Here is a 27,070-nt window from a genome sequence, read left to right on the forward strand (position 1 = left end):
ATGGCACCTTTTCCACCAATATAATTAAAACCATAGGTTCTGCTGCTTGAACCATAGCCTGGACCTGGTGAAGAGCCCTCTCCTGTTCTAAGCACTACTCACACCTGACAGCATTCCATGTAGATGGGTCAGAGCAGTATTCTGTGAAGTAGTCTGTTAAGAGACATTAGTTCCATATATTCTAGACTTGGAAGGTAAAAATAAACTAGGATATTATTATTACACTTTTTGAATGTCTTATAAAAAGTGGGGCAACCATAAAAATGTTATGGAGGAAATCTCTTTAATCCAGAATCATGAACACAGCACAGTGCTTTCTGCAAATACTGCTGTAGAAATTGTCAGTGTGAAAGGAAAGAATCCCAGTGAGCAAATTTTTTAGGATGCTCTTCAATGATAGGTTTCTTAAAAGCCATCCCAACTTTCTTTCCTATCACCTTAACATAAAAGTGAAAAAAAACAAAAAAACAAAAAAAACCCAGAACCTTTAGTACTTCCAATAATAAAGTTACATACACATTTTCAAAATCTATTTTGTACATGTTTAGCCTTACCATGACTGCTTGCCTTGTTAACTATTTTGGTGATGGCAAAAAGAAAACACAAGAACTTTGGAATTAGATTTTAATGCTTCTGGAAAATTCAGTTAGGTCTGGTTCTGAAGGAAATATTTAGATATGGAGGCTAGGACTAATAACCAGTTAGAGCAGCAATAAAGCTGTGTGCGCATGTCAGTGGTTTTCCTGCAAATTGGAAATGTTTCCTATCCCAAACTCAGTCAGGTGACAATCTAGATGCAGGAGTGTGTTACTGTATAAAGCATGTTTGAGTTACTTATTTAAAGAACACTCATACAGAGATATGTCTGCCTGAATATGTTGAAAAGTAGAGTGCAGGCATCCCCTCAATTTACTGCACTTTGCTTTATTGTGCTTCACAGATACTATATCTTTTACAAATTGAAGGTCTGTGGCAATTCAGCATTCAGCAAGTCTATCAGCACCATTTTTCCAACAGCATTTGCTCACTACATGTCTCTATGTCACATTTTGGCAATTCCTGCTATATTTCAAATATTTTCATTATTATATTTGTTATGGTGATCTGTGATCAGTGATCTTTAAAGTTACTATTGTAACTGGCTTGGGGCACCACAAACTACGCTCTTATAATGGCAAACTTAATAAATGTGTGTTCTGATTTTTCTATCTACCAGCCATTCCCCCATCTCTTTCTCCTCAAGCCTCCCTATTTCCTGAGACACAACAACATTGAAATTAGGCTAATTAATAACCCTACAATGGCCTTTAAGAAGTACTCAAGTGAAAAGAAGAGTCACATGTCTTTCACTTTATTTTTTTTTTTAAGATTTACCTACCCATTTTAGAGAGAAGGTGGGGGGCAGGGTCAGAGGGAGAAAGAGTCTCAAGGAGACTCTGCACTTAGTGTAGAGTCCAATATGACCCTGAGATCATGACCTGAGCCAAAACCAAGAGTCGGGCACCCAAATGACTGCCACCCAGGTGCTCCTATTTATTTTAAAAGGTGGGAGGAGGAGCAGAGGGAGAGAGAGTCTTCAGCAGGCTCCATGCCCAGCATGGAGCCTGATGTAGGGCTTGCTCTCATAACCCTGAGGTCACGACCTGAGCTGAAATCAAGAGTTGGACACTTAACTGACTGAACTACCAAGGCACCCCACATGTCTCCAATTTAAGCTTAGTGAGGAGGGCATATTGAAAGTCAAGATAGGCTGAAAGCCAGGCCTTTTGTGCCAAACAGTCAAGTTGTAAATGTGATGCATTTAAATATGAAATTTAAATGTGAAATGTAAATGTGAAAAGTTATTGGGGGAAATTAAAAGTGCTACTCCAGTGAACACTTAAATGATAAGTAAGCAGAACAGCCTTATTGCTCATATGGATAAAGTTTTAGTGGTATTGACAGATCAAAGCAATCACATTTCCTTAACCAAAGCTTAAACAAGGGCAAGGCTCTAGGACTCTTCAATTCTTAGAGAGGTAAGGATGCTACAGAAGAAAAGTTGGGAGCAAGCAGAGGTTGATTCACGAGGTGTAAGGAAAGAGGCCATCTCTTTAACATAAAAGAGCAAGGTGAAGCAGCAAGTACTGACGTAGAAGCTGCAGCAAGTTATATAAAACATTGAGCTAAGATAACTACTGAAGTTGACAACACTAAACAGATTTTCAATGTAGACAAAATAGTCTTCTATTGAAAGAAGACACCTCTAGGAATTTCAGAGCTAGGGAGAAGTCAATGCCTGGCCCCAAAGCTTCAAAGGACAGGCTGACTCTCTTGGTAGGGGCAAATGTAACTGGTGACTTAAAGTTAAAGCATTGGGTGATGCAGCTACTAGGATAGGCTCCATCCTAGAACCCTTACAAATTATGCTCAACCTCTGTCTGTGGTCCATAAACAACAAAGCCTGGATGAGAGCACATCTATTTTCAACATGGCTTACTATTTTAAGCCCACTATTGAGACCAACTGTTCAGAATAAGAGATTCCTTTAAAAATGTTACTGCTCATTGACAATGCTGCTTGTCACCCAAGAGCTCTGATGGAGATGTGCAATGAGATGAATGTTTTTGTCTGCTACCAGAACATCCATTCCATAGCCCATGGATCAATGGGTAATTTTGACTTTCAAGTCTTATTCTTTAAGAAATACCTTTCATAAGGCTACAGCTGCTATATTTAGTGATTCCTCTGATGGATCTGGGCAAAGACAATTGAAAACCTTCTAAAAAGGATTCACCATTCCAGATGCCATTAAGAACATTCATGATTCATGGGAGGGGTCAAAATATGATGAACAAGAGTTTGGAAGAAGTTGATCCCAGCCCTCATGGATGACTTTGAAAGACTCAAACTTCATTAAAGGAAATGGTAAGAGAACTAGAATTAGAAGTGGAAACTGGAGGTGGCTGAATTGCTGCCTTTTTTTTTCCCCCTTTCTTTCCAATGCATCAGAAAAAACACTGGCTAATGGTTCAGCTAGATCAATAAGGTTAATCTAATGGGGAAAAAAGTTATGTTATCAGCTGTGTTTGTTATTGCTTCTACCTTATGATAAAAATTTAATGGATAAGGAGTTCCTTCTTATGGATGAGCAAAGAAAATGGTTTCTTGAGATGGAATATGCCCAGTGAAGATGCTGTGAAGTTTGTTGAAATGACAACAAAGGATTTAAAATATTATATTAATTTGTTGATAAAGCAATGGCAGGGTTCCAGAAGATTTCAATTTCGAAAGAGGTTCAATTGTGGATAAAATGCTACCAGTGTCACATGCTACAGAGAAATCATTCACAAAGGAGTCAATTGATGTAGCAAACTTCATTGTGGTCTTATTTTAGGAAATTGCCACAGTCACCCCCAACTTTTAGCAATTACCACTGTGATCAGTCAGCAGCTCTCAACATTGGGACAAGACCCTCTATCAGCAACAAGATTATGACTGGCTGATAATGGTTAGCATTCTTTAGCAACAAAGTGCTTTTATTTATTATTATTTTTAAAGATTTATTTATTTATCTTAGAGAAAGAGAGAGAGAGAGAGAGGGAGAGAAAGAGCATGGGGAGGGGCAGAGGGAGAGAAAAACTTTAGCAGACTCCTCGCTAAGCTCAGCCTGATGCAGGGCTTGATCTGATGACCCGGAGATCATGACCTGAGCTGAAACCAAGAGTTGGATGCTTAACCAACTGCGCCACCCAGAGGCCCTAGCAAGGATGTACTTTTAAATTAAGGGATGAACATTTTTTTTTTTAAAAGAAAATAATGCTGGGACGCCCAGATGGCTCAGAGGTTTAGCGCCGCCTTCAGCCCTGGAGTCCTGGGATTGAGTCCCAGGTCAGGTTCCCTGTATGGAGCCTGCTTCTCCTTCTGCCTGTGTCTCTGCCTCTCTCTTTCTGTGCCTCTCATGAGTAAATAAATAAAATCTTAAAGAAAAAATTATGGCATTGCATACTTAAGAGACTATAGTATAAACAACTTCTATATGCACTGAGAAACCAAAAAAACTCATTTGATTTGCTTTTAGATATTCACTTTATTGTGGTGGTCTCGAAATGATTTGTAGTATCTCCAAGGTATGCCTGTAGTTAACTTGAAAACTATTTCAGTAAAGATCTAAACTAGAAAAATGGATTAACTCTTTTGAAGCTGAAATAATCCATCAGTATATGTAATCTTATTTTTCATGATTTAAAAAAAATTTCATTTATTTATTCATGAGACACAGAGAGAGAGAGAGAGGAGAGAGAGAGAGAGAGAGAGAGAGAGAGAGAGAGGCAGAGACACAGGCAGAGGGAGAAGCAGGCTCCATGCAGGAAGCTTGATGTGGGACTTGATCCCGGGTCTCTGATCAGGCCCTGGGCTGAAGGCGGCGCTAAACCGCTGAGCCACCTGGGCTGCCCCTTAATCTACTTTTTAAAAGCAGATTAGGAAAAAGGCATAGGGTTAAAAATGATGTACTGTTTATATCTGTTCAGACCTCTCTGAGTGCATACACATATTTGGATAGGTACATGTAATTTTCCGTGAATAGTGTGACATGGTGTCTAGGTTAGGGTCCTGGTGGGAAACACATGGCACACTCAGGAGTGCTATGCTTGAAGATAGCTTTGTGAAGAGGTCATAAACAAAGCTTTGGGAAGCTTTAAAGAAAACCACAAGGGATGGTAATGTACCCTACTAGAACTAATGAGTATAGGAAGCTATTACCACCTCTAGACCTGAAGGGGCAAAGAGAGACAGTAGTAACTGGAACTTGAGAAGCTGTGGCTATACAGGAGCTGAGACTTTTGCTTAGTGCAAGGTGTGGCCTTCAGGAGAGGAGGACAGAAATCCCAAAATGTGGCTCAGCAGAGAAGGAAAATAAATATCCTGACTTTTCTCTTCTCCTTGCATTCGATCTCCTGTTAATGCTTTCCAAAGACCAAATCCAATTAGAAGCTATTGAGAAGGGAGGGCAATTGATGCAGTCTATAGAAGTTGGACTCCCAGAGAAGGGGGAAAACAAAGAATGCCCAGCTCTCATACAGAGCTTTCAATAACAAGGACTACACATACATGAAGTCCTAGCTTTGCATGGTTCAGATATACACAGCTTTCAGTTACTACTGTTCCGTTAAATTACACGTCTTTGAACAACATGGTTCAAATTCCAGTTATCATGGCATATTAACAATGAGTAATTGCATAAAATACAAACTTCACTGTTAGCTTTCCAGTCTACAAATCACTCTGCAAATAATAAATGTTCATCATATTTGTAACCAATCATGTCACTTCTTTCAAAGCTTGCCAGTGGTTACTGCATGTTGTTCAGTTCATACATGTTGTTCAGTTCATTTTTTTTTTTTTAAAAGCTAGGTGCATTTCTTTACTGCATTCCTACCCCCCCCCCCCCCCCGCACATATTCCCATATCACCCTCCCTTCTTCCTTGCTGCCAGTATGAAGGGAGCCAGGGAAGACAAGGGGAGGGGCGCTTGCAGCCCTCGGACAGCAACAACAGATACAGCAAAGTATATAGTTGTGTTGCCTCCTTGTCCCCATTAATGAACCCATGTGACTTTTTAGAAAAGCAGGTAATTCAAAGAGGGAACTGGCCAACAAAGATGAAAGTAATGCAAATAAAAACAGAAAAGAATATTTTAACAGTCTAAATATTTCCAGATATGTCAATTATATCTCAATAAAGCTGGAAGAATTAAAAATCCCTTCCCCCTTAAAAAACACCTTCCAGAGCTTGCAGGAGCTTGTCTGCTGAAAAATAAGTTTTATATGACTCATATATAGTAATATACTATACAGAAACATTTACTTCAAAGGAAAAAAAGAATTAGAAGTCCTGAACTCATGTTTCAGCCTGAGTTAACAAAGTTTTATTTCATAAAGTGCTCTTAGCTATAAGTTACAAAGAAAAAAGAAATCCAAAGTACAGGAAGTTATGCAATCCAAGAGATAGTCCAAGGCAAAAGCCTCAAAACAAATTTGACTCTATCCCAGAACTCATGCAATAGCCAGAGAGAACTTCCTATGGAGCCTGCTATCCTCAGCCACTGTAAAAGCCAACTGGCCAACAATTCAGTATGAAAACTACTGAGCTAGAAGGTAGCATTTACTCATTATTCATATATTATTTTCTTCTTTCACATTATAATCATCCTCCTCAAGATGGTCCATGGTGAGAGGGCACCTAGGTGGCTCAGTCCATTAAGCATCTGCCTTTGGCTCAGGTCATGATCCTGGGGTCCTGGGATCGAGCCCCGCATTGGGCTCCCTGCTCAGTGGGGAGTCTGCTTCTCCCTACTCCTACTCCTACTCTCTCAAATAAATAAATAAATCTAAAAAAAAAAAAAAAAGGTCCATGGGGTTTACATGTGATAACTCCTTTTATGTCAAGAACAAAACCAAAATAAAATCAGGCAAAAATAATTTTGTAGGATAGTATGATAAAGCATTTATTGGAAGCATAAATGATGGCATAATTCTCACCAAAGAATATATGAACAAAAATGGGCACAAATGAGGTAAGAACTAATTAGAAATTTTAGAAATGAAAAAGTCACTAAAAATATGCAATAAATGGGGTTAATTTTAGATCAAGCATATTTGAAGAGTAATTAAATAAATTAGAAGACCATGTTGAAAGCCTCAGAAGAACACAGAACACAAAGATGAAAAATATGGGAAAGGTTAGAGACCCAACAGTAGAGTTAGAGGCCCAAATTTAGCAAATTGGAGTTAAAAAAATGGAGCAAATGGTAAGAAGCAATATTGAAGATACACTTGCTGAGAATTTTTCATACTGAAAAACAGATGTGGGTCTTTGACAAAAAGCATATTCATTACTGAGCAAGATGAATAACTGTCAAACAGATGACAAATTGGTAGAATATCAAAGATAAAGAGGCAACTTAAAAGCTGCCAAGGAAAGAGGACAGATTATCTACAAAGGAAAAACAACTATACTGACAGTAAACTGTTCATAAACAGCAAGAGAATTTTTAAAAATTTCATTTATTTATTCACGAGAGACACAGAGAGAGAGGCAGAGACATATGCAGAGGGAGAAGCAGGCTCCCTGTGGGGAGCCTGATGAGGCACTAGATCCCAGGACCCTGGGAGCGAAAGCAGATGGCTCAACCACTGAGCCACTCAGGCACCCTGACAGCAGAGAATTTAATGGTGCTAAGGGAAAGATAACTGCCAACCTGGAATTTTATACTGAGTCCAAATATCATTCAAGAGGACAGGACACATTAATGTTTATAATCATTAATCAACAGGCTCTAACTTAAAGAAATACTAAAGGGGGAACTACAGAGAGAAAAATGAACACAGATGAAATGTACAGATAAAAGATGTCACAAAAGTTGATAAAAAAAAAGTCAGTATATCAACTAGACTATAAGAAAGAAAACTGAAACTTAGTCTTAGCAAACTAGGGGAAAAAACCTTAAAGAAAGCATAAGGAAGGAAAATGATATAAGAGCAGAAATTAAAAAACAAACAAGAAAACATAAAGAGGATCAATAGGATCAAAAGCTAAATATTAGGTGAAGAGATTTAAAGGAAATAGATAAATGTTTAATAAGATCTTAAAGATTAATGAAAGAGAAAAAAAAGGTACAAGAAGATGAGGTTAAAACTTTTTAAAATCCTAAGAGAATACTGTGAATCTTATCCTATTAAATATTAAACTTTCTAAATCAAACCTTTTTTTTTTTTTAAGATCACATTTATTATTTAGAGAGAAAGAGAGCATGAGTCTGTGTGTCAGCAGGGAGGCTTGAGGGAGAGGAAAGGAGAATATCAAGCAGACTTCTCAATGAGCGCAGAGCCTGACTGGGCCTCCATCTCACAACCCATGTGAGAGTTCCTCCCCACAGGAAGCCTGACATCATGACCTAAGCTGAAATCAAGAGTCAGATGCTTAACTGACTGAGCCACCCAGGTGCCCCTCAACAAACCTTTTCAAAAATCAGAGGCTAGGACACCTGGGTGGCTCAGTGGTTGAACGTCTGTCTTCAGCTCAGGGGGTGATCCTGGAGTCCCGGATTGAGTCCCATATTGGGATCCTTGTGAGGAGCCTGCTTCTCCTGTCTCTGCCTCTCTGTGTCTCTCATGAATAAATAAATAAATATAAAAAAAATCAGAGGATGTTATCTCATAGATATTCAAACTGGAAAAATATATATAAAAAAGAAAACAATGGCTATAAACAAAGACAGAAAATCCTAAGTATAAAATTAGTAACTATAAGTGGACTGTAAAAGTTAAGAATGTATATTATAGTCTCTAGAGCAATCACTAAAAAACAATACAAAGAAGTTCAATTAAAATACCAATGGGAAAAAAAATTCCAATAGGAAAATGAAATACTAAAAAATATTTAGATTCATTAAAAAAAGACAAGAAAAGAAAAATAGAGGAACAAAAAACAGAAGAGGCAAGTAGGAAACATTAAAGGTAGATACAAACCTAACCATGTAAATAACTACATTAAGTCTTTTGGGATAAACTTCCCAATTAAAATGTAGAGATTGGGGACGCCTGGGTAGCTCAGTGGTTGAGTGTCTGCCTTCAGCTCAGGTCATGATCCTGGGGTCCTGGGATTGAGTCCTGCGTCAGGCTCCCCACAGGAAGCCTGCTTCTCCCTCTGCCTGTGTCTCTGCCTCTCATGAATGAATAAAATCTTAAAAAAAAAAGGAAGACTCAAACTTAATGTGCCAATTCTCCTCAAATTGATTTATAGAATCAATACAATCCAAGTCAAAATCTTAGCAAACTTTTTTGAAAATAAATTGATATGATGATATAAAAATTTAAATGAGAAGTCACAGGACTTAGAATAATCCTGGAAAGAGGAACAGGACTGTAAGATTTATACCCTGATTCAAGATTTACTTAAAGCTGCAAAAATCAAGACATTGTAGTACTGGTGCAAAGAAAAGACAATATAAATCAATGGAATAGAAGAGAGAGTTTAGAAATAGATCCATATATATAGGATCAACTCTTTTCTACAAAGGTGCTAAGATAATTCAACAGGGAAAGAACCTTGACCCCTACAAATACCATTTACAAAGATTAACTCAAAATGGATCATAGACCTAAATGTAAGAGCTCAAATTACTAAAATTATAGAAGAAAACATACGAGAAAACACTTGTGACACTTGATGAAGCAGAGATTTATTAAACAGATCACAAGCACAAGCATAAAATTAAAAGCTTTTGCTCTTTAAAAGGCAGTTAAAGAAAAAAAAAAGGCAAGCCACAGACTAGAAGAAACTAGCTGCCAAAAATACACTGTCAGAGAGTTCATATTCAGAATATATAGAGCTCTTACAACTGAAGAAGACAATCAACTCAATAAAAGAAATGGGCAAAAGATAGGAAGACACTTCCACAAAGATACAGATATGGCCAATAAGCACATGAAAAGATGCTTAACATCATCTGTCAGGAGGGAAATGCAAATTAGAGCCACAATGAGATACAACTATACAAGCACTGCAACAGCTAAAAGGAAAAAAAAACCTGACATTTCTAAGTTTGGCGATAATGTGGAACAGCTTAAATTTTTAGTCCCTGCTGGTGGAAATACAAAATGGCATAGCTACTTTGGCAAACAGTATGGCAGTATCTTACAAAGTTAATTAAACATACACTTCTCATATTAGAAATTTCACTCCTAAGTATCTACCTAATACAAATGAAAACATGGCAGACTCCTGGGTGGCGCAGCAGTTGAGCATGTCTTTGGCTCAGGGCATGTTCCCAGGGTTCTGGGATGGAGTCCCACATAAGGCTCCCTGATTGTCCCTCTGTCTATGTCTCTCTGCCTCTCTCTCTGTCTCTCATGAATAAATAAAAGAAAACATGTCTACACAAAGACATTCAATGTTCATAGAGGCACTATTATAGATTAAAATCTGGACACTACTCATATGTCCCATCAACTGAATGGGTAAGTAAATTATGGCATATCTATTCTATGGAATACCACTCATCAATAAAAAAGTATACTAGTGTATCTGGGTGGCTCAGTCAGTTGAGCATTCGACTCTTGATTTGGCTCAGGTTATGATTTGAGATGTGAAACTAAGCCCCATGCTGGGCTTCACACTGGGTGTGGAGCCTGCTTAAGATTCTCCCTCTACCTCTGTTCCTCCTCCCCTGCTACAAAAAGGAAATACACTATTAATACACGCAACATGGATGAATCTCAGAAACATAATGCTTAGAGAAAGGAATGAAGCATGAAACACTATTATATTGTTCCATTTATATGAAATGCTAGAAAAGGCAAAACTGTAATGAAAGTAGATCTTTAGTTGCTAGAGGTGGAGACTGACTAGGAACTTGCTGGGGCAATGAAAATGTTCTGCAGTTTGATTATGCTGCAGGTTACTTCACTGTACAAAATCACCAAAATTAATCAAAATGATACACTTCAGTGAATTTTTGTTTTGGTATTAGAAAGCTGAATTCAGTAGTACATACGAACAAAGTATTATGTAGTGTTCAAGGAATATCTGTTCCAGAAAATTATCAGGATTCTCTATTACTGTAATCTACCATATTCAAAACTAAAAGAAAAAAATTGCAGCGAATACGGAAAAAGTATTTGACAAATTCAACATTCATAACAAAGTCTTAACAAAAGGCATCTATTCAAAACCTACAGAAAATATCACAGTCTTGAGACTTGACATGTATTTAAATTAAATAAAAACAGGAAAAGCATGGCCCCATGCTTTTATTCAACATTCTACTTGAGGACTCAACCTAATGCAATAAGTAAATGATACAAGAGTTAGACAGAAAGAGCTAAAACTCCTTTCCTTAACTGCCAGACACTATTCTATGTGCCAGGCACTGTTCTAAGGGTTTCACTTTTTAAACCCTACAATAGTCCCACGAAATAGGATTACGCAGATGAGGAAAGTTGAGGATAAGCAAGTTACCCAAGGTTATACAGCTAGTGAATAGCAAAATCAGGATGCAAATCCAGTCAGTATAGACACAGAATACCTAACTTACTCCTGTGCTATCCTTACCATTAGTCTACTTTGAAAATACACTCAGTACGAAGTATACAACTAAGAGTTCAGGTATGTTGCTGCACACACAAAAACCCCCATAAAAACTGGTAACTGATAGTGTTCTTATGCCTTAGTAACAAACAACTTAAAAATCTAATAGGAAAAAAGATCCCATTCCCTATAGAAAAAAAAGTAGTAAGATACTCTAGCATAAAGTAAAAATTAAAAAACAACTTTGAAGGAAAATAAAGAGTACCAATGTATTTTACAATTAAAGAAAAAATACGAGAAATGAAGGGATAGACAATGTTCAGTCACTGGAAGACTAAAGAGAAGAAAATTCCAAGTCTTTCAAATTGTTCTACAGATTTATGGCAATTCCAATCAAAATCCCAGAATATATATATCAAATAAATCTGCAAAACAATACTAGACATGTTTGGAATACTTCATAATACAAAAATTAAATAAAAAATGTCGTATCATTTTAAGACTTTACAGACCTTATTTTGAAAGAAACTATGATTCTATGAATTTGAGAATAGCTTTAGGCTATTTTAGGGCCTGGGAGTTAATACAGAAAAAGATGGTTAATAGTCCATTTATTCTTGGGGTAGCTTAAACTTATTCAATAGTTTTTTTTTTTTTAAGATTTTATTTATTTATTTATTCATGAAAGACTGAGAGACAGAGAGCGCCAGAGACAAAGGCAGAGGGAGAAGCAGGCTCCATGCACCGGGAGCCCGATGTGGGATTCGATCCCGGGTCTCCAGGATCGCGCCCTGGGCCAAAGGCAGGCGCCAAACCGCTGCGCCACCCAGGGATCCCTATTCAATAGTTTTGGAGTGCCTACTAAGGATAGTCTAGTAGAATATGAAGGAGATAGTCTAAAAATTGAGTCTCTACTTTCTCAGAGGCTTATAATCTAGATTGTGAAATATTAATTTTCATCAAAAGTAGTGGGTAGATGTTTATGGGCCAGGAGTAATGTCCTACCTTTCTGACTTCATTATTTTCTGCATTATTTTTTCTTTTCCTGTAGGAAAATATCCATTTTATTTCTGTCCATTACATGTTTTTCACTGTAAAATTAACATTAGCATCAACATAGTTATTAATACTCTAGTGAGAAAGTATTCCTAATTGTAATTCGTACACAAAAGTTTCTTTTTGGTAGGGAAAATGATAGTGCATTTCAATGAAATTTCACTAAATATTAGTACCAGTTAAAAATGAAACGAAATTCTGCAATATTTTAAAATCTATGTGAAATAAACTATTAAGTAACCCAAGCTTTCAGTTTTAGGAATTCTACCCTCTTATATCCATCTGAACTTGTATCCTGATATATGTTATCAATATATCAGCTTTCATTTATTTTTAGGCATTTACATGAACTAAAGTACTTTTTCTTTTTCCAAATTATAAATGTCAAAACCAGTTACAAAATCAGACTGCCATGAAGTTACACAAAGACAACGATGACTAGCTTTAAAATTTTATTGAAATTCAAGTTAGAATTTAACAATTTAATACAGCATTATATTGGATATCTTCTAACCAGTATTCTCACCTGCTTTACAGGATTTTAGGGCACAACTTTAAAGAATTGATACTTTCTGCCTAATTTTCCATGAGATGCCAATTATACAATCATTAAAATCTTAGATGCTTCCCTAAAATTACCCTTATTTCAATGTTAGAATTTAAAAAAATAAGCTCAAATATTGAAAATTTAAGACATTAATATTGTAGCCACTATAATATAGAAAAAAAAAAACTTTACACAATCTGTTTAAAATTAACATTTACTGTAGTAATGCAGTATGAATTTTTAACGTAACCACATGAATTTTTCATTAAAATGTTCGACCATTTCCTACTGAAGCATGTCCAAAGTTATAAAAATCTTCTGTTTTAAAGTGACCTATATTGCATTAATCCAAAGTAACTGTGGCACTTGAGATAAGACATTTATTCCATTGTATATTTTAACTAGCTAAGGGATAGCCTGATCAATAGCAGGTTACTGGAAAGAATAAAAAAAAGCAAGGCTTCTTTAAGGAGTGAGTCGTTTAGGATCCCGGGGGAACATTGACGTCTGACGAACATTGTGCAATCCCAAAAAAAGCATCGTCACTCGTTCTAACCCTGGGGAAAAAAAAAATAATTAACTCCTTTTCTGAAAACCTTTCAGGGTCTTACTTATTGAAACTACTATCACAGTATCATTCAACAAAGTACTATTATTTTGGGTTTATTTCAAATGGACTGATTTGGAGTGCCTAAGTGGCTTAGTGGTTCAAGCATCTAATTCTTGATTTCTGCTCAGCTCATGATCTAAGGGTTTAGAATTGAGCCCCATGTGGCTCTGTACCGGACATGGAGCCTATTTAGGATTCTCTCTCCCTCTTCTTCTGCTCCCTCACCCTGTGCCCCCATGCACACTTTTGCTCTAAAATAAATAAATATTGGGTATGATTCAGAAATGGAAAAACAGAAATGATGCTGGTTGTGGGAAGGATTAAATGAGATATCCTTAAGTTGTCTGGATTCTGTGAACTACAAAAATCGTCTAAATGTCCAAAACTTATAATTTAAACACAAAAAACCCATTTTATAAACCTATCTATATTTGGGGCATCTGGGTGGCTCAGCTGGTTAAGCATGCAACTTCTTGATGTCGGTTCAGGTCATGATCTTGGGGTTGTGAGATAAGACCCCCATACTGGGCTCAGGCACTGGGCATGGGCCTGCTTAATATTCTCTATTTCTCTCCCTCCCCATGAGCTCTCTTAAAAAAAAATATATATATATATATTTATATTTATATAGGTGTATATATATGTATTTTCAAATGGGGCCAAAATCTTTTTTTTTGGGGGGGGGGGGGGTCCAAAATCTTAATAGTCCAGGCCATCACTATAAGATGAGAGCCATAAACTTGTTCAAGGAAGATTTTGTTTATTTATTCATGGGAGACACACACACACACACAGAGGCAGAGACATAGATAGAGGGAGAAGCAGGCTCCAGGCAGGGAGCCTGATGTGGGGACTCAATCCTGGGACCCCAGGATCAGGCCCTGGGCTGAAGGTGGCGCTAAACCACCCGGGCTGCCCTAACGCTTTTTTTTTTTTTTTTTTAAGAGTTTATTTATTCATTTGAGAGACAGCAAGTGCGAGCATGAGCAGGGTGGAGTAGAGGGAGAGGGAGAAGCATCCCAGACCCTGGAATCATAACCTGAGACAAAGACAGATGCTTAAATGATGAGTCACCCAGATGCCTGAGAATTAACATTTTTAAGAAAAGATTTTATTTATTTATTTGAGAGAGAGAGCGCACAGGCAGAAGGGAGAAAAGGGGAGAGGGAGAAGGTTCCCCATTGAGTTGGAAGCCCAATGTGGGACTTGATCCCAGCCACTCTGGGATCATGGCCTAAGCCACCAAGGTGCCCCCCAAATTAACATTTTTATTGTTATACCTTACAAAAAAAAAAAAACTGCAGATATCTGAACCTCGTATTATAGTAATCTAATATTAATCTTAAAATAAAAACACCATATCCCAGGACGCCTGGGTGGCTCAACGGTTAAGCATCTGCCTTTGGCTCAAGACATGATCCTGGAGGCCTGGGATTGAGTCCCACATCGGGCTCCCTGCATGCAGCCTGCTTCTCCCTCTGCCTGTGTCTCTGCCTCTCTCTCTATGCCTCTCATGAATAAATAAAATCTTAAAAAACAAAAAACAACCCCCCCCCACATCCCCACTCAGAAAATGAGTGGTATTTGATAATCATTCAAATGTCCTTCACAAGTATGATTAAAATTTACATTGTCAATCAGTCACGAAAATTTGGAAAATACAAATGCACATTACTGAATACTTTAAGAGAAAATAACTGTCAATCTCCCACTAAAAATTAAACTATATTTCCAATGTAGCACTGTTTGTAATACAAAAAAAGGTTGGTATCAATCTACATGTCCATCAGTTAAGAAGGTGGTAACAAGATTATGGTGTAACCTTTCAATGGATTGATTCTATGTAGTGTTAAAAAGACTGAAAAAGTCTTTAAGAATTGATAAGGAACAGAGCAGCCCAGGTGGCTCAGCGGTTTAGTGCCGCCTTCAGCTCAGGGCCTGATCCTGGAGATCCGGGATTGAGTCCCATGTCAGGCTCCCTGCATGGAGCCTGTTTCTCTGCCTCTCTCTCTGTGTCTTTCATGAATAAATAAAACAAATCTTAAAAAAAAATTTGATAAGTTACAAAATATAGTGAGAAATGCAAGGTATTGAATAATTTATACAGTATGCTACAATTTGTGTAAAAATATTTTTAAAAGTGTATTTTTACATATGCAAAGATTATCTTTGCAAAAGTAAAAAGAAAAAACTAGAAACAACAGTTTTTTATAGGGAGATGAATTCACATTCTTCCTTTCAAAAAATTTTTTAAAGTATAGTACCTATTCACCAACCCCCTCCAAAAAACAACAAACAAAAATTTTAACAAATCTATACATTCAGAATTCAGAGTCTTTGATACGGACATACAAAATTGAGCTAAACATTTACTCTTCTTATTTATCTTTTTAAGTGATCTGTACACCCAATTATAGGGCTCAAACTCACAACCCTGAGGTCAAGAGCTGCATGCTCCACTGACTAAGCCAGCCAGTCACCCCTTACCCTTTTTAAATCAGAGTGGTATCTTACATGTATTTTAGAAGTGTCCCGAAAAGTCAATGAAATGTTACATTACAAAAATATTTGGGAGCAATCTGAGCTAACTTGTGGGAGAGCTTTAATTTGGGGTGGTCCAAATGAACTCATGGATGCATAAAGTAGGATACTCAATTTATAAGAAATTTTGCTTCTAAACTCTTCAGAGAATAACAATGGCTAGAAATTATAGTATTTTAGAACATACAAATTACCTGTTTGTTTTGTTCCTTGGAAATCAAATATTCATTCAGTTGCAATTCATTCATTCAGTTGCAAAATGAATGAATTATTCATTGAATTATAACAAATTATAAAATTTGTTATAATTCAAATTTGTACTATATTTAGCACGTATGGGCTTATTTGTAAGCAATCACAATAAACAAAATTTAGTTTTTGGATCCAATGCTGAAGAAATTTAGCTAGAAGTGAATGAACACTTTGCCAAATGAAATCTGGGTTGGAAATACATTGTCATAATATTAAAATAATATTACCAATGCCTCCGCCGGCATGAGGAGGGGCTCCAAAGCGGAAGGAATCAATGTATGCCTTAATTTTCTCCAAATCTAGAAAAAAACAGAAAAAAAACTCAAAAACCAAATGTAACTTATCATCTTATTTAGTGACTTTTAGCAATTATTGTTCAGTAAAGATTAAAACAAATGATGATGTTTCTGAGAAGTCTTTAAAAGGTTTAAAATGTGTTGCTTTCACAATATATATTACTCTCCCACATATCTTTAAGTTGTTTACCAATTCCATGATGTAAGGCTCGCTCTGTTAGCAGCTGAGGATCATGTATTCTTTGAGCTCCTGATAGTATTTCTTCTCCTCTCATGAACATATCGTAAGAGTTGGACTGTTTCTTCAGGGAAAAACAAACACACAAGAAAAGACCACTTTTCAACTGACTGTCATTCCACTTCCATTACTCATAAGAAAAAAAATCTCTTGCACAAAGAGCAAGTCCATTTCCCCTCTATTAATGATGCAATCTGCTCCAATGAGCACAATTTGTTTCTCTAACACAAGATTAAACTAGTGAGAGCTGTATGATAACTTCTTCCTTCCCTCTATCAGATTTTATGATCCCCCTCTCCTACACTTTCGGATAACAGATCAGAGCACCATAATCTGGCTTGTAAGATGTAGTGCTGATTCTCATTTCATCATCAGAAATGTTTTTAAGTGTGATATGATTTGGGGTCATTTTTAGAACTTCAAATTATCAACAACTGTCTTTTTAATAAAAAATTTTTTTTTTATTTTTAAAAAAGTAAATAGAACATCAATTTACCATAGTTTAACTTATTCCTGTATCAGGTTTTAACTTACTTTCCCTGTCTTTTGATAAACCAATAGTTTTCAAAGTATGAGTCCTAGATCATTAGCCTCAGTAATACAAATTATCAAGATCCCCTAAGACCAACTAATCAGAAGGTCTGGTGATGGGGCCCAATTATCTGTCTTTTAAAATGCCCCCCTAGTGATTCTGATGCACACTGAGGTTTGGGAACCACTACAATGGAAAAACAGTAAAAGGCCACAAAATACAAATTAGATGAACTCTCAAGACAGAATGCTGTTTCTTAGTTCAAAGTCAATGGTAATATGATATGTTAAAGTCTGCAAGTCTAATGATACTACTTATTATTTATATGGCATTTCTTCCTCATAAATCTTCAAAAAAATTATACTTGAAAATGATTTTTAATGTAGGTTTTGGGACTAATTTTCTAGAATACTTATATTTCACAGTATCATTTTGACCTGAATTGACAGAAACTAGTAGTAATACATATAATGATAGCCCATTAAAACTGCAAATTACTGATAAAAACCATTATTCCCAGTATACAATTTAACATAGTCACAATAAGATTTTTCCTTCTTCCCCAAAACAAATTACTTAAAATAAAATTACTTACAGGATTTCTTGGGTCAGGCATGGTATAGAAAGGTCTTACAGCCAATGGATATTTATCAAGAATATAAAAGTCTGTATCATACTATAAAAAAAAAATTTAACAGAAGTAAAAAAGGTTAACATTTTGATAACTGTCTTTTTTTTTTAATTTTTATTTATTTATTTATGATAGTCACAGAGAGAGAGAGGCAGAGACACAGGCAGAGGGAGAAGCAGGCTCAATGCACTGGGAGCCCGATGTGGGATTCGATCCCGGGTCTCCAGGATCGCGCGCTGGGCCAAAGGCAGGCACCAAACCGCTGCGCCACCCAGGGATCCCTTGATAACTGTCCTTTAAAAAATGTTTTGTCTTTCAAAATTACTGTAATTATACTATATATGCAGTAAGTATTCTACTTCTTTCAAGTGTCATCTGTATCCTATAGTATTTTGCCATCACGTTATAAATTCCTCCAATACTTAAATTGTAGGAGCTACTATTTATTTACTATTTCAAATATTTGTTTTCTTTTTTTTGACACTTAATCTCTTTCCCAATGAAAATTATGCTACAATTCTTTGAATTTCATTTCTTTCCTTTGCTAATCTAATTCATTTATTCTTTCAGAAGCAATTTATTAACTTTTTGTTAAATTATCCCAAATCTCTTTGGGTTTTACAAAAACTACATTAAATCTATAAATTACTTTAGGAAAACCTGACATCTTTTACAATATTCATCTTCAAAAAAAACCTTATTTTACCAGCAATTTAAATTTTTGTGCAGACATCTAAAAGAAATTTGGTAGTTTTCTTCATATGAAAAGTATAAATGAAATAAGTAACTAACATGAAATTATGACATTTTTGTTACAAAGAATAGTTACTTCATAACCTAAATTTAGTTGAAAAGAAACCAAACACATTTCAACTGTTTTTACATTAAACATTTTTACTAAAACTCAAGTGAAGAGGAAGGTCAAGAGCGGACAAACTGGAATCTACTCTGCTGAAATAGCATTTTATTTTTTTTAAAGATTTTATTTATTTATTCATGAGAGACACACAGAGAGAGGCAGAGACACAGGCAGAGGGAGAAGCAGCTCCATGCAGGGAGCCCAATGTGGGACTCGATCCCGGGTCTCCAGGATCACACCCTGGGCTGAAGGCTGCGCTAAACCGCTGAGCCACCCAGGCTGCCCTGAACAGCATTTTAAAGGTATACATTCAACACTGCAGTTTCAGAAATAGGTGAGCTCTCCAGTCAGTTTTGAGTGCAACCAGTAGGAGGAGCTCAAGGACTGTTTCCATTTATACACAATTCTAATTTCTTGAAAGACTACATTAAGTTCAGCTTTTATCTCTGGAGTTTTAGAAAATGAGATAGGAAAGCAGCTTTCACAAAAGAGGCAAAAAAGAAACTCATTTGCCTTCAAGTACCATGAGTCATCAGGGGTAGCAGGGAAAGCCATTTCTAAATAATTTTAAGCCATCTTGAGGTTGTTTCTGGTTAATCTGACAGTCTAATACAGATATCACTTTTAGAGGTACCTCAGTACAACCTAGTACAAGAATTAGACACTGAGCTAATCAAACTGACTGAGCAAAGCCTGTCTGAATATTTTTTATTATGGGATCTTACCGTTTGGAAGACTGTTTACCCTGCAACTGTTCTTTAGTACCAGAATATGTTTCAGATTTAGAAAAAGAAATCTACCATGTACAAGAGACCTACCTTTTCCTTTACCAAACGACCCAACAGTTTTTCATTTGGTGTACTGAAAAACAAAAACAACCCCCCCCAGGAAATCAGGTGTTTGAATATAAAGTAGCAACTTAAAGAGTTTTAAGTTAATAAGGCCCCTCTCCCACTTGAAGTTCTCAAAGGATAAAAAAATTGGTCATAACACATAGTTGTCTATCCTGCTCTTTTTTTTTTTTTAAGATTTTTATTTATTTATTCATGAGAGACACAGAAAGAGAGAGACAGAGACATAGGCAGAAGGAGAGCAGGCTCCATGCAGGGAGCCCGAGGTGGGACTCGATCCTGGGACTCCAGGATCACGCCCTGAGCCAAAGGCAGATGCTCAACTGCTGAGCCACCGAGGCATCCCTATCCTGCTCCTTTTTAAAAAGAAGTATAGTGACAACACTTAGTAGGTGCTGCTCAAAAATATTTAAATAAAATAAACAGATATAACAGTTTATAGATTCAGAAAGAACATGGATGAAATAATATCCTACAATTATATATAATAAAAGTTTACTATAGCAACATAGGCTATTCTTGCCATCTTAAGTGGCTCCACTTCAAGATGGTCTCCCATTTTGTTACTTTATCATCAAAAGTTTATAAAACAAAAATCAACATTTTCAAGTTTTTAAAAAAAATTTTTTTTAAAGATTTATTCATCAGAGACATATAGAGAAGCAGAGACATAGGCAGAGGGAGAAGCAGGCTCATCTCGGATCCCAGGATCATGCCCTAAGCCGAAGGCAGATGCTCAAACTGCTGAGCCACCTAGGCATTCCAAGTCTTTAAAATTTAATAGTGTTACTATAGCTAAGAGGCTATTACTTAACTTCCATCCTAGGTAAGAACAACTGCCAAAATACTTAAGAAAATTCTGCTCAGCTTAAAATAATTAAAGAATTTATAGTTTGCCTTAAAAATGTAATTTAGCAATGAAGGAGATGCTTAAAACCATAAATGTATATTCCTGTCAAACAAAAATAAAGGGTTTTGAGCAAAATATGCTTTTAAAAAGCCCTAAAAAAAGACAACAACCGTCCTTTTATTCCTTTATCCATACCAATTATTATTATTTTTTTATCCATACCAATTATTGTAAGGGCTTAAATATTTTAAGAACCCTTGAGAAAAATATAAGTATGGTAGTTATTTCTTTATTAAACTACATAATTTATTCAAAATTATAAGTTACATGACCTGAATTTAGATAACATAATACTATGTTACCAAATAAAGAACAGATATTTTTATAACTTTTGGAGATATTAATTTTGTGCCCTAATCCTGTGTGGGGATGGACTAAAACTGCTGTCTACTCTAACACCACTGATTTAGAAAGAGAGTAACATATCAGATGATAAAATCACAGGCGTACGTCCCTATATATTCTTTAAAGTGTTACAAACATAAGGGTGGTGTAGGGTCAAAAAATGGTGTGTATAAACAAAACTGCTGAAGCTCAGGCAGACCATATTAAACATAATGTTTTATTTCAGATCATACATTAAACAAAACATCATATTATACACCAAAGGTAATAAAACTGAAGTTTATCAGCTAGGTGGAAAAAAAATAATTTGTTAATATACTCATTCTTTTGTATCTTAAACCTAATTACTAAAGTTTAAAAAATCACAAAGTCAAACCTCAGATCTTCTTCATCTCCCATTTCGATTCCAGCTTCCCTAAGCATAGCCAATGCTTCACAATACTCAAGTCTTAATGTTGGTTCCAAAAATTTGAATGGCTCACACGGGAATTGTTTATTCACTGTCTGAATTTCAGTTTGAAACCTATTTGTACAATGATAGAATTAATAAAAAATGTGTCATGTTCTCTCCACAAGAGGTCACTGTCACAATACATAAACATAATTTTTAAGAAAAATTACTAATACAAGTGAAATAAAGAGCATATAGCTTTATTCTTCTACAACTTGATACATATATATTTTTTTAAACAAAGAAACATTTTTAACATTTCACGGGGGTCACTGTATGTGCGACGATGAAGAAAGGGCAATCTGAGTAGGTTCAGGGGTGGTAGCTGCTCCATGGTCAGCCAAGTGCCTTCTCTGGCTGAACCACTCAGCCTTACAGACTCTCCTAACTATCTGGGGAACCATTCCCTAATGGCTGGCTGATATGAACCCAAAGAGTCTACTCTACATATTATTAGTTCTATCTGTTCCACTGATAATGATTTTGAAATTCAGAGGTAACTCAAAAGGAAATCGTTTTATAGCATTTTAAATTAATTATAGCATAATTAACTTTTTATAAAGGGGATGGGCAGAGGCAAGGGGAGAAAAAGAATCTTAAGCAAGCTCCATGCGCAGTGCTGAGCCCGAAGCAAGCTTGATCTAATAATCCTGAGATCATGATCTGACCCAAAATCAAGAGTTGAACGCTTAACCTACTGAGCCACTCAGGCACCCCTAAAAGGAAATACTTTTAGAGAAAGTTGTCTTATGTAAGATCAGCCTCAATACAAAAATTGCCTTGGAGACTTTCAGGCTCTTCTGTAGTAGTAGTAACATCTAAGAAAAAATATATGGTAGGTATTGAGTACCTAACTGTCACATAAAATCATTCTTTGAATCAGTGTATGCACCAGGAAAAAGTATTAACAAGGAATTATTTACATTAAAGATGAAATTTCAATACTCAAAATATTTAACACCTTTCTTAGTCTCCTCTTAATTTGTCACTACAGTGGGATTAAAGGATTAAAAACTTTGTAACTTGTATCAGCTAATACTGCTAGTGATATAAAATATCCATTTTATAAGGCATTAAAAATAACAGACTTTTTAATCCTTTAACACTTGTTATCCTCAAGGCAGACAAAATTAATGAATACTTGAATCTTTCCCCGTTCCCATTATACTGTAAGTGTGTGAGTGCCAATTTCCCATTTTAATAGCCACTATAGTACAGTGTCTGGTCTTTAAATAGCAGGCATATGACAAATATTCACCATATTGAATTGTGGAAGATCATATTTTAGTAAGATTTAAAAAGTGTCTTGAAATTTTCATAATTTATAAAATTGAAAAAGCATGCTTATATTCCATGAAAACGGTAGAAATGAAAACATTATCATTTTCTGATTAAAGATTTTCATGGGAGCAATAAGACCTTGTCACTGATTTATTCAAATCTCTATGTAATAAGGGTTAAGAAGATCCCAATAATTGATTTTTAAATTGCCTTTCTTTGCTTTGGATATTAACCCATGCATGTCTATCAATATTTTAAAATATATTTGTATATTATTCTTCTATGAGCGATAAGTACTAAGGATATACGTGAGAGGGACATGACACAAGTCAGGTAGCCCAACTTACAACTGACTGAAAAACTTAAAATTCCTAAATGATTTATAGAATATAAAAAGAAGGCTTTTATTTCTATAAAGGTTGCCACCTTAAATCTACTTGAAAAAGTCCAGTGATGATGGTGTCTGAATCTCTAATTTATAAACAGAGATTTGATTAATCTCAAGGACCCGATTCATACTTGATCTGTTATTAAAAAAAACAAAGTAGGAACTTTCATTTCCTAATATTAAAGAGAGAAAATATCAATACCCAAAATAAATGGGCTTAAGAAACGTTCTTGAATTATAAATGTGAAAAAAAATGAGAAAAATGTTCCTTCACTGGGTTTCAAAGGGTATTTTATTTTATAAGGAAACATTAGTTGTTCCATAGACTATATCTAAACGAAAGTTGCTTAAAATAAACTGTATTGAAATGTTTCAGAGAACAAAGATTTAAGAAAAGGCTGTCATCAATGTTCCAATGCAATGCAGAGAATGCCTAGAAAATATTGGTGCTTTATCCTACAAGATTTTTGTAAAATCAATGATTAATTTCTATGTCCTTGAAATTACTCATTAGACTTGCAATGGAGTAAATAAGATTAATAGTATTTTTGAACTCTTTTTAAGTATCAATGGAGCATATCCAAATAAATCAACAATTAACTGTTAAATCAGCAATCTTTAAGTAAAAATTTCAATACAGACTTTGGTCAGTTATCAAAGTGCTGTAAGTCTACTATAGCCTACTTATTATAGAAGTACTGTCTCAAGTATGGAAAAAGGAAAAAAAAAGATTCTCTTGATCCTACTTAACTTGTTCTTCCATTTTCTTTTCCTATTTTCTCTGTGTTAAACATTATCACAAGTAAACAATTTTCAATGACCTTTAAGGGAGAAACTATTTGCCAGTTTAGAGGGTGTACCTAATGTGAATATTTTACATAATTCAGATTTCTGCATATCCCAAACATGTCTAATATTTTTTTGTAAAATTTTACTCACATTATTATTATTACCACTACCAGTTTAATAATAAACTGGTATAAAAATAACATAGGCTTTATTTCTTTTAGACATTCGGGATACAATATAAAGGAAAACACTATAGCTAGGCTGGTTCACAACAGGGTAAACTTCGCTACCAAAATGAGGTTAACTAGCTGAAGACCCAACTGACTTAGATTCAGCAGAAGTACTATTTTGAGTGTTCATTTTTTCTCTAATTAACTATTGATCATCTAAGTGGCAAGTCCTCTCTCCCCATATATATATGTATGTTCACTATATAAACTTAGTTTACATGTTTTAATTCAAGAATTGCTTTATCTGAAGAACCCAAACTGATTAGACATTAAGTCCATCTAGAGATATGCAATATTTGTTTTTACCTTTTTTGGAGTCCTTTGAATATTTGTACTAAGGTATCAGCAATTTCTTCAACAACTTCATGATAATGGTAATTAAAAGCCATTTCAATGTCCAAACCAACAAATTCAGTTAGATGTCTGTGGGTATTCGAGTCTTCAGCTCTGAATACTGTAACATTATTAAAAGAAATAAATAATAAACAGTGTTTCAGGTTTTGGAAAAATTAAGATTTAAACACAAAATTTTATTTACTCGTACTATTATTTTCATGATCATTACAGGGTTCTAGAAAGACTTGTGATAAGCCATATATTTCAGCATTATCTTGGTCAGCAAGTACATTACCAACTCCTGCAGTCATGCAGTAAAAGCTGTAACAAATGTAAATTAATAAATGAGGCTCCAGATAATCCTGAGGGAATGCAAGGTCCTGAATGCCTTCTCAATAATTAAAAATATGTTCAATATATTGAGTTCTTCTCAATTTTATTAAAACTTGACCCAAGCTAAATGAAATCTGTACTAGTGAGGTAACATTATATATATTCCAGCCATTACTTCCGTCCAGCTGTTATTGTCCTCACTGCACTTTCCTCCTTTTCCAGTCTTCCTGACTCTAATCTCTGCTTCATCTTTCACATCACTTTAAGATTAATATTCCTACAACACATTCTTGCTCAGTAATTAACTAATTAACCACTGATCATAAATTGCTCCCAGATGGCACTGTAATAGAATATAAAATGACAAAAAACTAAAACCGTTATGCTTTCATATTTAATCCTACCCTATATTTTCTATTTCTTCTTAACACTAACTAGTCTTATATTTTCTCCAATGTTCTTTATGAATTCTGCTTCTGCTTACTAGAATGCCATTTCTGTAGTCTGTATTTCCTTCTCTGTTCTTAAAGCCCACTTCAGTTTGCATTTTCCTTTGGGGTAACTCTAGCAAACTCCATCTTCTCCCTCTTTTTACACTATGTAGTATAGATATACTACATAATTAACACCAATCTGCTGATTGTACAGCACAATCTGATTATTCGCTGTGAAAATCAGTTGAATATTCCCTGCGACTGCTATATGTATGCATGTCTTATTCTGTCTTGGGAGCATGGACAATGTTTATTCCCTTGTAACTCAAAACATGGTCTACAAATCAGCAGCATCAGCAGTACCTGGAAGCTTGTGAGAACTACAGAATCTCAAGCCTCCCTCCAGACCTACTGGTCAGAATCTGCATTTTAATAAGATCCTCAAGTGATTCATGCACATTAACATTGGAGAAATGCTGGTTGATTCTTCTTTCATGTACATGTTATCTAGCACAAGGCTATGTATGCAGCAGGCATACAACAAATTAGTTAATAAATTCAGAAAATTAACACAATTAATGTTCTTGCCAGTTTCTCTATCAGAGGCATGCAATTTCTCTTTTAGCTACCAAAAAACTTACATATATAAAATAATCAGGTAAATTTTATAGAATGAAGCAAAGCTCGTTTTTGCTTATAATCAATTAGCTTCATTAAAGAATATGCTACATGATTATGTGTCCATGCTTTAACTTTCGGTTAATATTTCTTAAAAATCATGTTAACATATTCTAATCAATATCAGACATTCGTTAATAATTCTGATGGACTTTAGCATATTCTCAACACTAAGAACAGTACAAACAGTAATAGTAAAACAGAACAGCTTGAAATAAAGTCGGTAGCAAAGTATACAGAGGTACATTTATAAACTTACAAGAGTAGTAAAAGGCTATCAAGGACAAAAAAATACATTATTTAGAAGATTGCAACTACTTGTTCTTTCGTGTTCATGGAGAGTTGAGAGCTCAAACAGGAGCTAATTCTGTTCTAATTACACTGAAATAATAAGTAATATACTCAAGTGTATTTTAGAGGGTATATATTTTCAAAGTATGCATTTTTAAAATGAGATATTCCCAAGGCAAACATTTTCTTCAGCAATCTTATGTAGGAATATAAAATGCTTATGACTCTATTCACATAAATGATGTTCAACTACTTAAAGAGCATACAATTTTTTTTAGGAAATGTCTACCCAAGCACAGTGTCATTTTTACCTAAAAGTCTAGTATTTATACAGCCAACTTACAAAAGGATTTAAGCTTTGAAAATGTCTGTATGTAAAATGTGTTCCTAAAACTGTAACTATGATATGATTAATAAATTTTGAGAAAACCATAACCACCAAAACCTTACCTGGTCCAATACAGAAAACCTTCTCAAAGTCAGCACAAATACACATTTGCTTGTACAGCTGTGGGGACTGCGCCAGGTATGCATTATTTTTAAAATATGACACAGTAAATACATTGGCTCCTCCTTCACTGGCAGCTGAAATGTAAATATGTATGTCATTATAAGCAGCTTCAAGCTTATCAATGCATACTTCTAATAAAAAGTTTATACTTTTAAGCATTTCACTTAAAAAAATAAAAAATTTCAGAGAAACCATAGTCTATATATGTCTTTTACCTGATTCTAAACTGTTTATATTTAGGACAGATTTACTTCTTTGGCTATACCTTCATTTTACTTCTTCAGATTTACATACTCCCATTCTGCATCAATTTCAAATCAATTAAAGCTACTCTGGGGTTGTAAAAAATTATTTTTAAAAGAAAAAGATACTCTTATTGATTTTTCTATGTATCAAGAATGCAATACTCAATTCTTGACTTTAGAACTAAATGTTATTTGTAACATACTTTTTAGTGTTACTTAAGCAACTCCAAAAAAGGTAAAATGATTAAAATAAGGTCCTTATGTAAGAATGAGAATTAATGAGATATTTCTATTTGTAGCATTTAATAATATTACAATGCAGTTTATACAAAACAAAATTGCAATATCAATTTAGAAACCTACGT

The 27,070-nt window shown here is 35.1% G+C and overlaps 1 protein-coding gene and 1 non-coding gene across 3 annotated transcripts in view; both read right to left on the bottom strand.

Annotated features, from left to right (window-relative positions):
* Positions 1-2,978: 2,978 nt before the first annotated feature.
* On the bottom strand, positions 2,979-3,072 carry LOC119864512. Its single transcript, XR_005374346.1, has one exon. It is a non-coding gene; the product is annotated as a small nucleolar SNORD12/SNORD106 (small nucleolar RNA).
* Positions 3,073-12,561: 9,489 nt separating this feature from the next.
* The window catches only part of DARS1 (aspartyl-tRNA synthetase 1), a 60,849-nt gene continuing 46,340 nt past the window's right edge, over positions 12,562-27,070 (bottom strand). The window contains exons 9-16 of one of the 2 annotated variants that reach the window (XM_038565095.1): positions 26,400-26,534; positions 24,184-24,331; positions 21,115-21,261; positions 19,451-19,493; positions 17,738-17,818; positions 16,563-16,674; positions 16,304-16,375; positions 12,562-13,230 (exon numbers count right to left, since the gene is read on the bottom strand). In XM_038565095.1, the coding sequence (XP_038421023.1) occupies positions 13,139-13,230; positions 16,304-16,375; positions 16,563-16,674; positions 17,738-17,818; positions 19,451-19,493; positions 21,115-21,261; positions 24,184-24,331; positions 26,400-26,534 (830 nt within the window). In that variant the 3' untranslated portion in view covers positions 12,562-13,138. The remainder of the gene's footprint in view (positions 13,231-16,303; positions 16,376-16,562; positions 16,675-17,737; positions 17,819-19,450; positions 19,494-21,114; positions 21,262-24,183; positions 24,332-26,399; positions 26,535-27,070) is intronic. The other variant, XM_038565096.1, reaches the window with a different exon arrangement.

The sequence above is a fragment of the Canis lupus genome, chromosome 19 (genome assembly GCF_011100685.1).
Source record: "Canis lupus familiaris isolate Mischka breed German Shepherd chromosome 19, alternate assembly UU_Cfam_GSD_1.0, whole genome shotgun sequence".
Taxonomy (NCBI): Eukaryota; Metazoa; Chordata; class Mammalia; order Carnivora; family Canidae; genus Canis; species Canis lupus.